The sequence below is a fragment of the Mya arenaria genome, chromosome 7 (genome assembly GCF_026914265.1).
Source record: "Mya arenaria isolate MELC-2E11 chromosome 7, ASM2691426v1".
NCBI lineage: Eukaryota > Metazoa > Mollusca > Bivalvia > Myida > Myidae > Mya > Mya arenaria.
This window is the reverse complement of record NC_069128.1, coordinates 41,014,042-41,029,753: the sequence shown is the minus strand read 5'-3', so window position 1 is coordinate 41,029,753 and position 15,712 is coordinate 41,014,042. Positions and strand designations below refer to the sequence as shown.

Sequence of the window (15,712 nt, the reverse complement as noted above, 5' to 3'; positions counted from 1 at the left end):
GAGTATTAATGGTTACACACTTCATAAATTGATCAACATTTATCTTACGTTTATGTGTGTGGTATATTCGACTGTGGCCTTTTAATCGAATATCTTAACGATTTGTTAATAAAGTCGAAACAAAAGTGACACCTTATCATTATAAACTACTTAATCCCACAGCAAAATCATCTTAAAACAGTTATTGTATGCATATACGGTCGATCTGTGGTGTTAAACACGTTTTGTGTCTCTGGCTTAAACTGTGTTGGTCCATAGCCTGTATTGGTCCATAGTCTTTTAACGCAGTATTTTTTGGCGTTGTTTTTCCTGTATTATACAACCTAACATACAAAACACAATCATGCTCTAACCTTGAAAAGCGGAAAACTTTTTATAAAGGCCATCGTTAAGTCCCTTCTGATTACCAGAAATAAAAATGTTGTCAATTATGATTGACGGGGAAATAAGTTGCCATACATGATTAACAGGAAAACCGTATTGACAAATATGAATTCAAGCGGTAATCGGCAGGACATAAGAATACTTACACAGAGAGAAATGAAAATTTGATGATTTCAGGCGGTCAGATTTATTATCGTCTTTTTTTGTCGTGAAACTGGCCATAGTATTATGCTTTAATGATTTTTAATAGAAATAGTCACCATGATGCATACTGATATGTAATGTTACTATTCCAGACACTGAAGGAACTACGTGATGAGCTGAAACGAGTAAAACAAGAACTATATCATTCAGAAAAGGTAAAACCTCTTACAACCATTTGCTTCGGATAATTTCGCAAGGATTTAAAGAGAAAGCGAGAATAGTGAACCTTTAGCATTTGTAAACCCTCACTATAAAACAAATGTTTAAAAGTTCTTTATATGTAGTTATTGTATATAAAATTTGTTAAATGCGTTGTGATATCTTTTTGGTCCTATAATCCAACTAAAACCTAATACGTACTTTCCTGCCGTTCTGCCGCTTTCAGACAAGGAAGGGATTCGGATAAGATTTATTTAAAGCGAAAGCGGGCATAGAGAAATCAGAAAAGGTCACTAATCCATATACGTTTTTGTACAAGTAATTGCATAAAAATGACATTATAGAAACATGAGGAGAACGGGCAAAATAAATTAAATCCATGCTATTCAAATGTAAAGTCAAAAACGAACAGAACAGGCTAATAAACATGACTTATAAGAGTCAGAGGTAATAGAACAATCCGACACGTTTTTAAACAAGGAGCGAGCTATGTGATGAGCTGATAAAAGTAAACCATGACCTTGACGAATTAAAAGATGGTGAGACATTTACAAAGAGTTTTTATGAATCAAAGCGTGCATGTAGACAGAGGTAGACCTTGTTGAAAACTCTTATATTTGTCCTGGCAAGAGCAAATCTTTGTATATGTGTAATCATTGACATAATCAATCGCGTAAACGCAAATGATGTTTCGTATTTCATTAATATTAGTTACTTGCCATTAGCTAAAATACGTTTAAGAAGACCATCATAATTCGGAAAAGGTGAGATGACCTTTGATAAACATTTTTACTTAGATTTTTTCTCATAATTATGGATTTAGTACGGTATAAACGACATCCGAATTATGGAGCAATTGGAACTATTGCTAAATAGTATGTTTATCGACATTGTCATTTATCAAGAAATTGAATTGTTTTTTCGTCATATTTTGAAAAAGCTGTATATGTTATGTTCAAATTATGCGCGATAAAGTGCAACCCATTGTGAAACTTGTAAAACACATGGTGATCCGTTAAGCACATATACAATATGTATGTTTACCAATACATATTAAGATTTCATTGTGAAAAGATATATAAGGCAGAATACCATGTCTGCACGCTTTGTACTATAACATACTTCGAAAGGCATATATATAAAGCTTTTCTAATTAGCTTGACAGAATGGCATGATATCTAGCTCTCTTGCTATTTCAAATCAGAAGAAGACTGTTACGGATCCAGAGAGATGGTTGTTTTTAAACTAAATCAATGCACAAACGCAGTTTTATGCTTTAGATATGTGAAAATCAAGATAAAGCCTGGGCTTTCTGTGGGATCCTATCTTGTTTTGTGTAACATCCATCGCTGCAATTATGGAAAACACGAGTATACAAGACATATAAGATCTGACACTCGTTGTCATTAAATTCAAGAATCAAGTGATCTTTGATTATTCAGAAGTAGTATTGGAGCTATTGCGACAAGCAGAAGGCATGAGTGAACTTTTAAAGTAGGTATCGTCCTTGTGTTAAGGAATTTAGCTGTTTTTGTGTGATGCTATTACCATTGCATGATATCAAATGAAGATTTCAAACAATAAAACCAAATGAATGGATGGGCGAGATGGTCAACTCACTGAATTTTGTGTGACATAGGGAGTTTGAGTGGGATATTCCCAGAGCAGTTGTACATAATTGGGAGAGTCGACACACTGATTTTGGGTTATTGTTTGAAGGTTTGGTGCTCCACCCCCGATCGGGAACCTAGGTGTACTAGTTTTTTGGTTCAACTGTGTTGAGGTTGGGGTTAAAGCCCCTATTATGTATACTTTAATCGATAACTAAGGCGTGCTTGTAAGCGGATCGTATGGACAACTGTTGAGAAGTCGTTTTAGCTGGAAGTAACAGAGATCTGTCCAGTGTGTATTCTATTCCTTAGGTGTTTGTTTTAGTCCACAGCAATACATTTTACAATACGTTTTCTTAAAATATGAACCTCATTTATATAAACATTACTGTACTGTAAAGTAATTCAATGTTCATGGGAAGTAGCCTAATACTGTGATATTAAGTACAGCAACTTTTGTTTACTAACAGCATTAAATGGAGATGTATTCAGATGCCAATTACACACAATGTCTCTATCAAGATTATTCAGCATAAGATAATTAGTTTTTTTCTGCTTATTTTTCATTATTTGAACAATGCAATAAAGAACGATTCACCTAGAAATACGGAAATGTGCCCGTTAAGTGTATTGTATGGGCTCGGAATTTTCTTATATACCATAAGACCAGATATATTTATATTATTTAGTTTGTAATAACTTAACACAATACTTTTTACATTATGTATGGCGATTGTTTCTTCATTTGTTAATGACGGAAGTTGCTAAACTAGTTCCTAAAATGAAATAAAAATGAACAGTGTATATTTTCAATTTTTAAAAAAAATAGATTAACTTCCAATTGTGAATTCTTATAAATCATTTATATCCCACAGATGGTAAACTAGCTCGATAGATTGTTGTCATTATCTTCTGTTATTTTGTCTTATATTTATAGAAATTTATTGGGTGCCAGTAATGTGCGTGGAAAAGGGTGTGATAAAATGCATTGGTTTTTGTGTAATTAATGGAGGTTGGGGTTCGAATCCACCAGCGGGACAATGGTCGTGATAATAAAGTTTGTGAAATTATAGGGACGTTTGGAGTTGAAACTGAGAACATAGGTGTGAGATGAAACGCATTAGTTTGTGTAATCGTAGAAACTCAGAGTGAGAACACAGGCGTGAGATGAAATAATCAGATACGTTTATACTGTAATTATACGAATATCTTTGGTTCCAACCAAGTGCGGGGACAACGTGTGATATTAAACACAGTGTTTCTTGTGGTATTTTTGTAATTGTAGGAATGTTAAGGGTGAACATGTTTGATAAATCGCGTTGGATTGTGTATATAATAGGTGCACTTGTGTGTGTGTTATTTTAGGGAGGTTTGCATTTCGAATCCAAGGCAGAAACATAGGCGTGGTGTTAAGTTAAGTGCACTGGTCTTGTATAACTGTTGCTCTATTAATAAAATATATACTCAAATTCATTTAGTATACCTTTTATATTATATATTGATTAAAATGCGTAGCATATACCATAAATGGACAGTTTAAGTAATTCATGTTGTGTCTGCTTTAAGGAACGAGCAGATGTCAAGGCACAGCTTTCACCCCTGCAAGACAAAATCAAGTGTAAGTTATCTTGTATTAACTTCGTATTGTGCAGGTAACAAAACATTAATGATTTGACAATTCATTTTAAAATATTCATAGTAAGTGCAAAATAATAATAAAAAATGTTATGTATTATTCATTGCATGGATTGGTGTAAATTGTTGCGAGTATTTAGATAATATTAACTGTTGTTAACTGTTGTAACTGTTGTATTCAGTTGTTTTTATGTCATTTATAAAATTAATGTTTTAAGCAAGAATATTTATGGTGCATCTACCCGCTCGACACGAATTGTTGAAAGAATTGTGTTGCTACTAACAAAACATTTCCGTACTAGCAAGATGTGCTTAAATCCATTATTGAGCTAACATTTTTTATGTCATTTTGTTTTTTAGGGACTCAACCAACTGGAACAGTTGATGTCAAGAATACCACTGATGACTACGGTAGTGGTATAATTGAATTGGTTTTTACATTCCCGGATGGCATTCAGACGGTAATCATTTTGTGTTTTTTTATTACTTATAATCACGTGTTTGAAGCTAACAAGTATTTGCAAAAACAGTTTAATACTGCTAAAATATATAATCTTGTACAAATAAACAATACCTACGTTATATTGAAATACTGCCATAATCAGACTAATTCTCTACACAAAAACAATGATTTTATTTATATATTTTATTAGTCATCCTAAAGTAAGAAAAGCGTTATTTTGATAGAAAAACAAGATCGGGCGAAGGCTAGCTCCAAGGCAAAATGACGGGCAGTGGGAACAAATCAACTAACACGACAGGAGTTAAATAATAAGAGGCATAGTCTAAGCTTAGTTTTACAAGTTAAAGTTACAAGCTTGTACATATCAGGGCCATGTCATATTTTGTATCAATCCATACTAGCTTTTGTTCTAAAAAACATTTTAACCTACCCTTTTATTTATCTTAATTTCTCATCTCGGACGGTATTAACCTTTTGTTTAAGTATAATAGCTCAAGACATCTTCTTCAAATAATCTACTTAAATTTCCATTCACGATTTGTGAATGTTAAACTTTTTCATGTAAAATGATTTGTTTTAACACTTCAGTAAGTAATATCAATACATCTATACACAGACCGATGTACATAGTATTTCCATTTTTCTTCAATATATTTAATTTTGCAGAACAGTTTAAATCTTAAAAGACAATCACCTTGTACGGAGATAATGATTTGAATTTAAGATTATGTCACGTAACATCATATAATGTATATTTCATTCAACAAGTTGAGGAATTGACGAGCTTACTACCATATTTAAAACACATTTATCAAGCTCTAGCTACATGCAATACTGAAATATTGTACCCGGAATACTTAGATAGTTTATCTTTGAAGACGGGTTCAATAAGCCACATGGCCCGTGAGAAAAACGAAATACACAAATAAACATATACTAATAATAAAGCAAGTGAAGCATTTTAAGATACGAGCTTTTAAAATTTGATATTTTTGCAATACATTACACAGATTAGGAAGGACATGTTTAGAGACAACGTGAACTTTGAAATGTGAATGTTCACATCATAGACGGAGGTGTCAATACACGTACTCATATATACAGTGTCAACATAGTGCAAATGAACTTTTAACATATTGAATATACACATTTCAAAGACACAAGTATCGACCATTCAATACTTACACAACAATGAATGGCTTTTCCAATACATAAATGTAAATGTTACGAAACATAATTTAACAACAAACTAAGTGATTTTATCTTCGTTAACTAGATCTTAATTAAAAAGCTTAATGTAATATGTACTCAATTTTATGAGATAAGTAATATGAGTACTTTCGATAAGTTGTTTGAATTTATACATACACGGATTGGTTATGTTTAAAAATGTACATTTAACATAAGATTCATCCGATCATTTTACTCCGTTTATAAGTATAATGCATACTGAGCGATATCCAGTCAGAATCTCAATTGAAATTTGCTGACAACAAACATTTGTATATGTGCATGGCGTCATTTCCTGTTTTAGCATATTAAGTACCAAAAGTCTTCAAACCTTTGTTAACAAAATAAAAAAAAATCACTTTACAGATAAAAAATAGTTTATTGTATTCAACATATCTTTACCATATAAAAAATGAGATATAAACGTATGAATGGCTAAAATACTGACACTTTTGCAAAAGCAGTCCTATTGTATATTTAATAAAACGTGTATGTGTGTTGTTGGGTAATTATTATTTTGACCATCAGAAATAAAAGCAATGTTAAATCATATAGCTTTAAAACACAACAAACATGCTGGTTATAAGGTACGAGCAACAAGGTATGGCATGTGATACGTATATAAACTCGGCATAAAGGATTGCTACATGAATATATAAATTACAAATAGCTGTATATATCAAGTACATTTTATATGCATTGTATCGTATGGAAGAAAATTCTTAGCCAATAACCCCGTTTACTAATTGGAAATGCTTTATTGTAAATGACATGTTCTATTAAACTTAACCACATAGGGCCCTTAAACAGCCCTGTTCCTATTAAAGTACATTTTAAAGCACATGTTGATCGAACTGTCTTTACAAAACAGTAAATCTTTTAGTAAAATACTTGCAAACGTAAAAAAAAAATATTTTAATAAACATGCATGTTAAATATAAAAATACAGTGTCTTCCTTACTGTCTTTATTGCATAGGTATTAGGACATTTCCTTGGCGACCGTTATTGCCATGTAGTCTAATCTATAATTATAAATCTGGCCTGCCCTATAAAAAGGAATGTTTCGGAAACGACGTAACAGAAAAGCTTATATGAAATATGGAAATTAAATAATATAAGAGTTCAAATTAATAACAGTAATACTAGTATGTACATTAAAACCACTCAAACTTGAACTCCTAAACCTGAGAAATAGAGAGATGAATAACAAAACGAATAGTTTCAGTAAAATGCGACTGCTTTAGTTTCTTATATTTACAGTTAAAGTTATAAAAACACATCGCGTATATATGCATTCATGGTTGTATTGTATGTACGATAGATTTACAAGTATATGTACACGAAACACATGTCTTATTACAGAGTACTTTCCTTTCTTTTCTAAAATAGAGTTGCCTATATATCACTAGATAACAAATATAAAGCATGTTTAAGTTAAGAGAATGGTATGCATTTGTATTTCAACAGCGTTAATTGTACTTTACCATATGCAGTAAGAATTACAAATATATAAATTATAATTACATTGGGTGGAAAAACAACTATTAAAACTGCTTTTAAAATCAGTTGTAGTTACTTGCATTTGAAAAAAAAATGACCAAAATGTATATTTCTGTTTTTCTGTTTTTCTATTCAAATATGCAAAATAATGCAGTGATTATAAAAATATCGCATGCGTTTGAAAAAAGATTTGTTTTGGAAATAAACTCACCTTTTATTAGCAAAACGGCAATTCCATTCTCCTAATCGTTCCATGAATATTTGTTTACGTACAAAACTTTGGACGAAAATTCAATGCTTTAGTACATTTTTACTATGTTTTCAAACTGTCTGACTTTGTAATACGAACTTCAGGGGAAAATACCAATATTTAACTAATGCTTTTAAATAGCATCCAGACGTCATGTTAACAATGAAGGGTGGTTTTCACCCCATCTTGAAAACGACCAGTCTACAAACGAAGAAGAAGAATCTCTGAAAATGACTGCGATTTTATATTCACGTATCATGGACCCATGTTCAATCATGAAACAAACTATAGAACTGGTAGAACGGCTTTTAATCTAATGTTAAACCACTCATAATTGGATTCCTCTTTAAACCTTTTAAAAAAAATAAGTAAATGGTGACCACTGGTCCATGGACTTTTTTATTCGTGCATGAACAGTTATAAATAGGATTGTACATACATGAAAAAGTGGTTTAATAAATGTTTATGAAGGAATGACAGTCTACGTCATTAGCGATCAAAGGTTTGCGTGAGGGACGTCCCTCGGGTGTTTAGAAATGTAAATATAATATAAATAAAACTACAAAAATACGCATAACAGTATTCCAAACATATAATCTGTTCAGTGTAAGTGTATTTTATTATACACGTGAACATATGCTTTGTAAAATAAAATACGAACTAACACTGAAATCACGAAATATCCTATATACATTACCAAACTGCTCTGTGTACCGTAATGTTTTGTAGTTGTTAAGCTGAAAAAAAGAAATGTTTGTTGTTAAAACGTCACGTCGAAATGTGTCGTTTTATTTGAAAGCATATGTCGATTATTTAAAAAATAAAATTAGACGCAACATTAGATATATTAAGTAATTTCTTCGCGAATAAGTAACCTATGGAAGCGGATTACTTAATTAATTCTAATCGACTTAGTGTTAGCCCATCCCAAATTGCATCAGCTTTAAAATTAAGCAGTGCGCGTGTGACGTCATTTGAATCAGCGTTGGCACTGAAAATCCACCTTTGCATATACAAACAGTAGGAGTGGCTATATGCGCATGCGCAGTTAAAGCAATTTACTTTATCATGAAAGTCGTCTTCAGGAATAAGTAGCGATTTTTCACATTTAACAAACGAACATTTTAAAAATCAAGCCCCCTGATTGGCGGATAATGTAAGGCAAACACTTATATAAAATCATATATAGACAATATGAATTTGGATACACTCATCCTTCATTTTAGATCAAAGAATCGTTAATAAAACTTGACACAACCTGGAAGTTTTAGCTATGATAATAATCGAAAGGTGTGTAAACATTGTTTTTGTTTTATAACTTTGTATCAATTACATAACATTCAAAACTTCTGTACTAAAGCCAGGGCAGAGAAAACCAGCAAAGTCACTAAACACTTGCCCTTTTAGCACTTCTAATCAACGGAAATAAATATATATTGTAAAAGTAAAAACTTTAGCAGGCACGATATCCCTTCTTCCTAAACTGCAATTTAGATCCAACTGAAAGAACTACTTCAGTATTGATGACCACCCACTTCTGTAGTAGGTCCGGGAGAAGATCCACTTCTACCGCCAATCCTTCGGTCTGTTGTCTGGTCACTGTGAGTCTGCAATAATAAACATATACACAAAAATGTCTCTACAAAGAACATCATTTATAACATATTCACATAAATCCATTCGGTTAACACTCATGGCTAATGATTTAGAATATTTTTACATTCGTATGAGTCAATAAAACAACAATTTTACATTTGAACTAGTACTGGAGACGTAAGCGTAAACTTTAACGATTCATCATTGGCGATTCCGCTATGGATCAGCCTGTTAAAACTTCAATTCATAACAATATTAAAATATAAACTAGCACTTGTGATTGCACAGTGTTCATTGTACGATGTGTTTTATCTATGGCGAGTCCGCCATCAATCATCAAAGCCGAGTTTTATAATTTTATAACACTATTTGAATATGTACTAGTACTGTAACTGACTAACTGGTGTAAGCCAGCGTATACAATGGTTAGAATATAGCCTTGATTTTCATCAAAGAAAACTGTTGATAAGCAATCATTAAGTGTTACGCTTAACTATTAAGAATTTTAACTTTCGCGCGTGTTTAAAAGTCCATCTTCTGTCACTCATTCAATACACACTCTCTGCATCATTGACAATAAGTCAACCAATGAGGTTGAAACACACCCCGCTTCTTCTTAATCATTGAAAATTGACTTTATATCATCTAAGTATTACTTATTCATCTCTGGCGTTTCCGCCGTGAATCAGCGATGCCGCTCATATGATCTTCAGATTATCTTCCTTAATAATGCAAACATTCTATAGTGCAGTAACATTAAGCGTATCATAAATGTGTACAACAATCTTTCAAACCACATTGTTACAATAACATATGACATTTAAATTTTTACAGAACTAAATACAATCCACAATACCCATTTTTTTCTAAGGAACACATTTAATAATGGCAAGTCATCCTAGACAGGCAACCCATCTGTCTAGCAATTATAATGGCAGCCGAGCCAAATGTTCAATTATAAAAAGTACAATATCTGTATTTATAAGCAAATACAGGGCAAATCACTGAATCTTACACACAACAGTTTTACTTATCTCACAGTTTATTAGCAACTCGACTTATATGATATTATTAAATTATTATTCTTTAAAATACTAATTTTAATTCCAACATTCTGAATTTTTAAATCTTCTAAACCAAATACTCAAGAATTATTTCGCAAGGTGTGTTAAAAAGATCACTGTTGTCAAAACAAACCGATCAATTACATTTACGGCCAATGAATTAACATATCCTAAGAAATGATTAGATGCATTCAAACTGTTTCAGAACTAAACACAATCCACACATCCCATTTTTGTCTAAGGAAAACATATTATAATAGCGTGTCAGCCAAGATTAGCAACTCATCTGTCTAGCAATTATATAATGGCAGCCAAGGCAGATGCACTTAGTCAATTACAAAAACAAGTGAAGAAACAATATTTGTATTTATTAGCGAACACAGAACAAATCCATGAAACTTACATAAAACATTCTTACTTATAATCTCAGTTTGTTAACAACTCAACTTATAATAAAATTAAAGAAGTATTTTTTGAAATTTGTTTTTAGTTTAAATCTGCACTCTCACAGATTGAACGTTTTGACAACTTTCAACTTTTTTTATTTTTTGTCTTAGAACGAGCCAAGTTTTGCGAAAATCGATGGAAACCAGTTATATAAGAATTTGCTCTTTCCATGACAAAAAAAAGTTGTAAATATGGTATATCTGTAAGAGTGCAGCTTTAATGCCAACATTCTGAATTGAAAATCTTCTAAACCGAAAAATCCAGAAGAAATCGGCATTGCTTCAAATCGTTCTCGTTCAATTCAGAAAAGATTAAATTTTATTTATAATACTTATCTTTATGTATTGACTATATGGCAAAATCTACGGCTGACGCTGACAGGCAATATTACACCAGAAAATCACAATAGGCGGGGGAACAGCCACGTGGTAGAACCGCGGGATCCGTGTAATCCCGATCTCATTGTGTTGCATTGTTCTCCTACGTGTTTCTCGCCCCCCCCCCCCCTCAAAAATAATCTAACCTAAATATTCTTTAATAGCATCTTATAAACTAAACATCCACTTTCTTAGTAAAGCTAGAAGCACTGATTTTAAAATGGAGAAAAATTCCTCTAACACAATTAAACTGAATTAACTCATAATTTCTACATGTCCCATATTTCCACTGCATAATCTGAATCTGAATCTTCATGTTACGCGTCGTTTCAAATAAATACAACAAACATATTTTTAATACGACTTACCCTCTGTAAGTGGATTAGAATCATGCCTTGTCCGGTCACGGCAATAAACACGGACTTTTGCATACTGCCCGGTACGACTTCAAATTTAACAATCAATTGTATCGATTTGAACGTATCTGTTCCCTAATGCGGATTGCTTTTACATCCATATGCGCACGAAATACTCGTGTGTATGAAACACTCGTGCTTATAAAGCGCCATCTGGAGGTTATTCCTTTATAAACATGATAAACTAATTGTCTTCTAATTCATTTAACTTAAACGTAGACAATCATATAACGTGTTTGCAATATCGTTATTAAAGGTTTGTTTGTTTCCATTTAAAACATTATGTGCATTCAAACATGAATAAATACATTATACAATACACTGAACGCAAAAGTACGTATTTCAATGGCTAAACATACAGAAAAGGTTTTTTTTAAATCAAAGGCTAAGATAGGTATAGTCTTTATCTTAATGTGATGACAGGCAAAAATTATACATCGTATATATTTTTAAATGGCTAATGTTAAAGAGCTTTATGTCGAGTATGGAGTCTGAGCCTTCCGAAAATATGTGTTTACAAGAAATGGGAAATTATAAATTAAAACAATCATTATGATCCTCAAACGAATATCTATGTATGTCAAGTGTATTGTTGTGGCATACAGAAAATTACATTAGCAATAATAATAAATGGATTATATGATTATATTGAAAGCAAAAAGGGAATAGATGTGTAACAATAAACTTATTTTGATTAAATTATCATAAATCAAGATATGTAGCAAAATGTGGTCGGTAACACTAAGATGACACTAGAAGACACCAGACACCAAAATAGTTTATGTCACAAGTATACTATTTTGCACCGTACGTCATATTTGTTGATGACATCATGCATGCCAATATGATATTGCTATGTATTTAAAGCTCTTGGGGTAAACTATACCTTGATAACTTGACATGCAATGCGACTATTTTGGCCACGGGAAATTTCACCATGCACATAAATGCCACGTATTATGTTGAAATCCGCATTGAAATAGTTGATAATAGTTGTAGTAGTTGTTAATGTATTCTACAAAGAATATAATTAACCAATTCTAATGTCACTCGATACAATGAGTGAATGCTAGGTTTGCATGTACTTCAATGCTCAAACTAAATGAATGACATGATTCCAATTAAATTGAACATTATACTATATGCGTAGAAGAAAGGAATCTTTGTTCCATGCGTGATAATGTGTTTTAGTTGCAAATAATTGTCGTTAGTAGCTGTTTATTGAATATAAAACAGATATTGCCTTCGTTAAAATTATAAAATATATTTTTATAAAAAAAAACAACTTAAACGTAGTTATTTAAATTATATCAAAAACACATAAAAACTTAAGTTAGACAAACATACAAAATATAAAAATAATATGGAAATATACCCTGTTCACTTTCGCACCCATTAAAATTAACCAATATTGATATATTGTCGCAATAACATTAATTAATTAAATGTCATTTAGATAGCTATTACTTTTCTCATAATATGTTTATAAACCACATTATACTGATTATGAAGATTTAAACTGTCATGTTTTACTTGCATATACATAGAAAACTTTCGTCATAATACTAGATAATGCATGTACGTATACATTCCTTAAACCTTACACGGTATGAATATCAATTTTTGTTTGGAAAAATTATTGAAACATAACCTTATCAGTATAAACAAGGGAAAATAGGAATTATTAAACTCATCTATGTATAATCCTTTGTTGCAGTAGATATTTGACTAAATTCACAACAAAAGTATTCGCTATATTTCTGAGCAGCACAAGCATAATATTTACGATGTTTATATCACAGTTTATATAAAGTTTACATGACATTCCGTTCTTATATAAAGGTACCAATTTGGATTCCGCGATTACATCATGCTCATTTCAAAATATTAGGTTGCAATCATGTTTATTTTGTATATGTACATTAAATCACGTCTTATACAACGTTCGTCTTCCCTACTTGCAGACGCACCATCCGTTTCCGGGAAAACCGTATAAAGGCGGCACGTTCACAGGACATTTGTTTCCCAACTCTGAGGACGAGCTGCTATGTAGGATGTTAAAGGCGGCGTTTAGAAGAGGGGTGATGTTCATCTTGGGGAAGGAAGGCAAAGTTGTCCTGGATGGCGTCTCATTATATGATGGATCAGTGCACTTGTGCAGGTAATAATAATCTTATAGGTATAATAAGAATCAGCTTAGAATGTTCAGGAGAGGATTAGAGTTTTTTGTTGTGAAGTTAAGAAATGTGTTCTGAATGCCGTTTTGTTAGGATCATGTATGGACGTTTTATGCAGGTATTTCTTTTTAATGTACAGTAATCATATGAATCACATGTATAAAGCATATTATAAGTGGTAGTAAGGGTACGCCATTTTTGAAAGCATATACCGCTTTCATAGGTCTAGGTCGAGTTAAAAATAGATAAAAACTTTAAGAACTACTTGCAAATGTATTAACGTCCCTTTGACCAAAATGAAAACGGCATTTTTGAACCTTTAAATTATGACAAATAATAATTGATTATAATGATGAATACATAATTTCTTAGAAATAATAAAAACTGATCGCTTATTACGGAATTGGCAATCCTAATTCTTGAACTTTTTTGTTTCAAAACTATTTGACTGTTTAATTAAAATACCCCATTCATCGTCAATCGTTATTTCACCGAAGAAGCGTGGTGAAGTAGGCAATGTAGTTCTATTAAAATACGGCGATCAAAAGTATTGATATCATATTGCTCATAACAGGCATAGTTAAGATGTGTTTAACACTTATTGATACTACTTCTTTTAATAAATGTAGTACTGAATGACTACTTATCAACTATTAACTATTAAGCATGAAAAGTGTGTGTAGGTAAATTTGCGGATGATAACAAACTAACGTTATAAATGGACTTTTTATATATTAACTCATACAAAAGAATGCGCAAATGATCTAGAACATTAACGTTTAATCAACATGTTTTGGTGTTTATAGTATAATAACAACCATATAAACGATTCACGGAACACAACGTCGCCGCCCATACGACTGAGTATTTATGTTTTCCTCGTATAAAATTAGGTCCATATTCGTAACTTAACATTCAGTGTGTAACCTTAGTCTAATCAATAACTGTCTTTCCTGCACTACTAATCTTGACGTGTTTTCAACCCGTTTATACGTATTAACGAGATACGAATCAGTGAGAAAAGCATACCCATTCCATCAACTTTTCTTTTTTGTATTTGATATAGTGTTTCAGTCAGTGAACTTACATTTACATCATATATATCCAAAGGCACACGTAAAGCTCGGCAGTGATGTCGACATACGATTGACGCCATAGATTCTAGAGTGTTTGCAGTCAAATCATAAATATGTAGACATTAGTTTGAATTGAAATTGGAAATCATAAACAGTTATACAAATAGTGTTACCTTAATAGCAGTTGCTTCTCAGTGATATTTCTAGTAAGATACAATGCGATATAGTGAAATAATTAATGTATCTTCTGCGTTAATGGCGTATTTTTGCGTTCTCCGCGGGAGGTCTTTAAATTGGTCAAATTGTACGTTAACGCTGGTTCGTCATTTAAAGACAGTCAGGTGTTTCGCCTGATTGGAGAATATTTCAGTCCTCCATTTCGTAGTCGTTGGTTTAATCGCACAGGTTTCAGTATATTTAAAGAACTGGTGACAGCAAAACAGTAAGATACATAGAGTAAAATATGTCCTGAAAGACACAGATACTGAAAAGTATTATATCTCACACCTAATGACTTCATAATTTTTCATGATCTATAAGAAGTAGTGCATTTGCGGTTACTGTGAATCATTATTTAAGTTTATTTAAATATTCTTTTTGTTCTTTCGTTTCTTTTATATTCTAGTTCTCATTGCATTGAACAGCCCTATAGGAATTAATTAAATTATTCAAAATTTTAAAAACAAAATCACAGGGTTACTTTCTAGGATCATGTACAGGATCTGATAATACAGAATGTATTCAAACATTGAAAGAGGTTTTTAAAAAAAAAAAAAAAATAAGACCTGTTGATAAAAAAAATCACTTTCAATTATAATATCATAATATGAAACTTTAAAATTGTGTTTGTTTTCATGCTAAATAATAAGATTGAGTGCAATGGTGGGATACGTTGCTCAACAATATTTCGACGTCAAAAATGAAATATTGTACTGAATATTGGTCAGCATAAAGTGCAAAGCTTCCTTTAATCATTTATGCGAAATAAAATACCTTTCCGATGAAGTTTAATGCAAACACCAGCTATCATATAAGGCACCGTAATTTCTTTAATTTCATCGTAAAACACGACATAAAATATTTAAATTTCATCGAAAAAACATGTAGATTGCTATATATATGC

The 15,712-nt window shown here is 31.8% G+C and overlaps 1 protein-coding gene across 7 annotated transcripts in view; it reads left to right on the top strand.

Annotated features, from left to right (window-relative positions):
- LOC128241477 (uncharacterized) overlaps positions 1 to 15,712 on the top strand; it is a 135,851-nt gene that overhangs the window by 111,637 nt on the left and 8,502 nt on the right. For all 7 annotated transcript variants that reach the window (XM_052958423.1, XM_052958425.1, XM_052958424.1 and 4 more), the window contains 4 exons: positions 681 to 743; positions 3,924 to 3,975; positions 4,353 to 4,453; positions 13,301 to 13,497. In XM_052958423.1, coding sequence (XP_052814383.1) covers positions 681 to 743; positions 3,924 to 3,975; positions 4,353 to 4,453; positions 13,301 to 13,497 — 413 coding nt within the window. The remainder of the gene's footprint in view (positions 1 to 680; positions 744 to 3,923; positions 3,976 to 4,352; positions 4,454 to 13,300; positions 13,498 to 15,712) is intronic.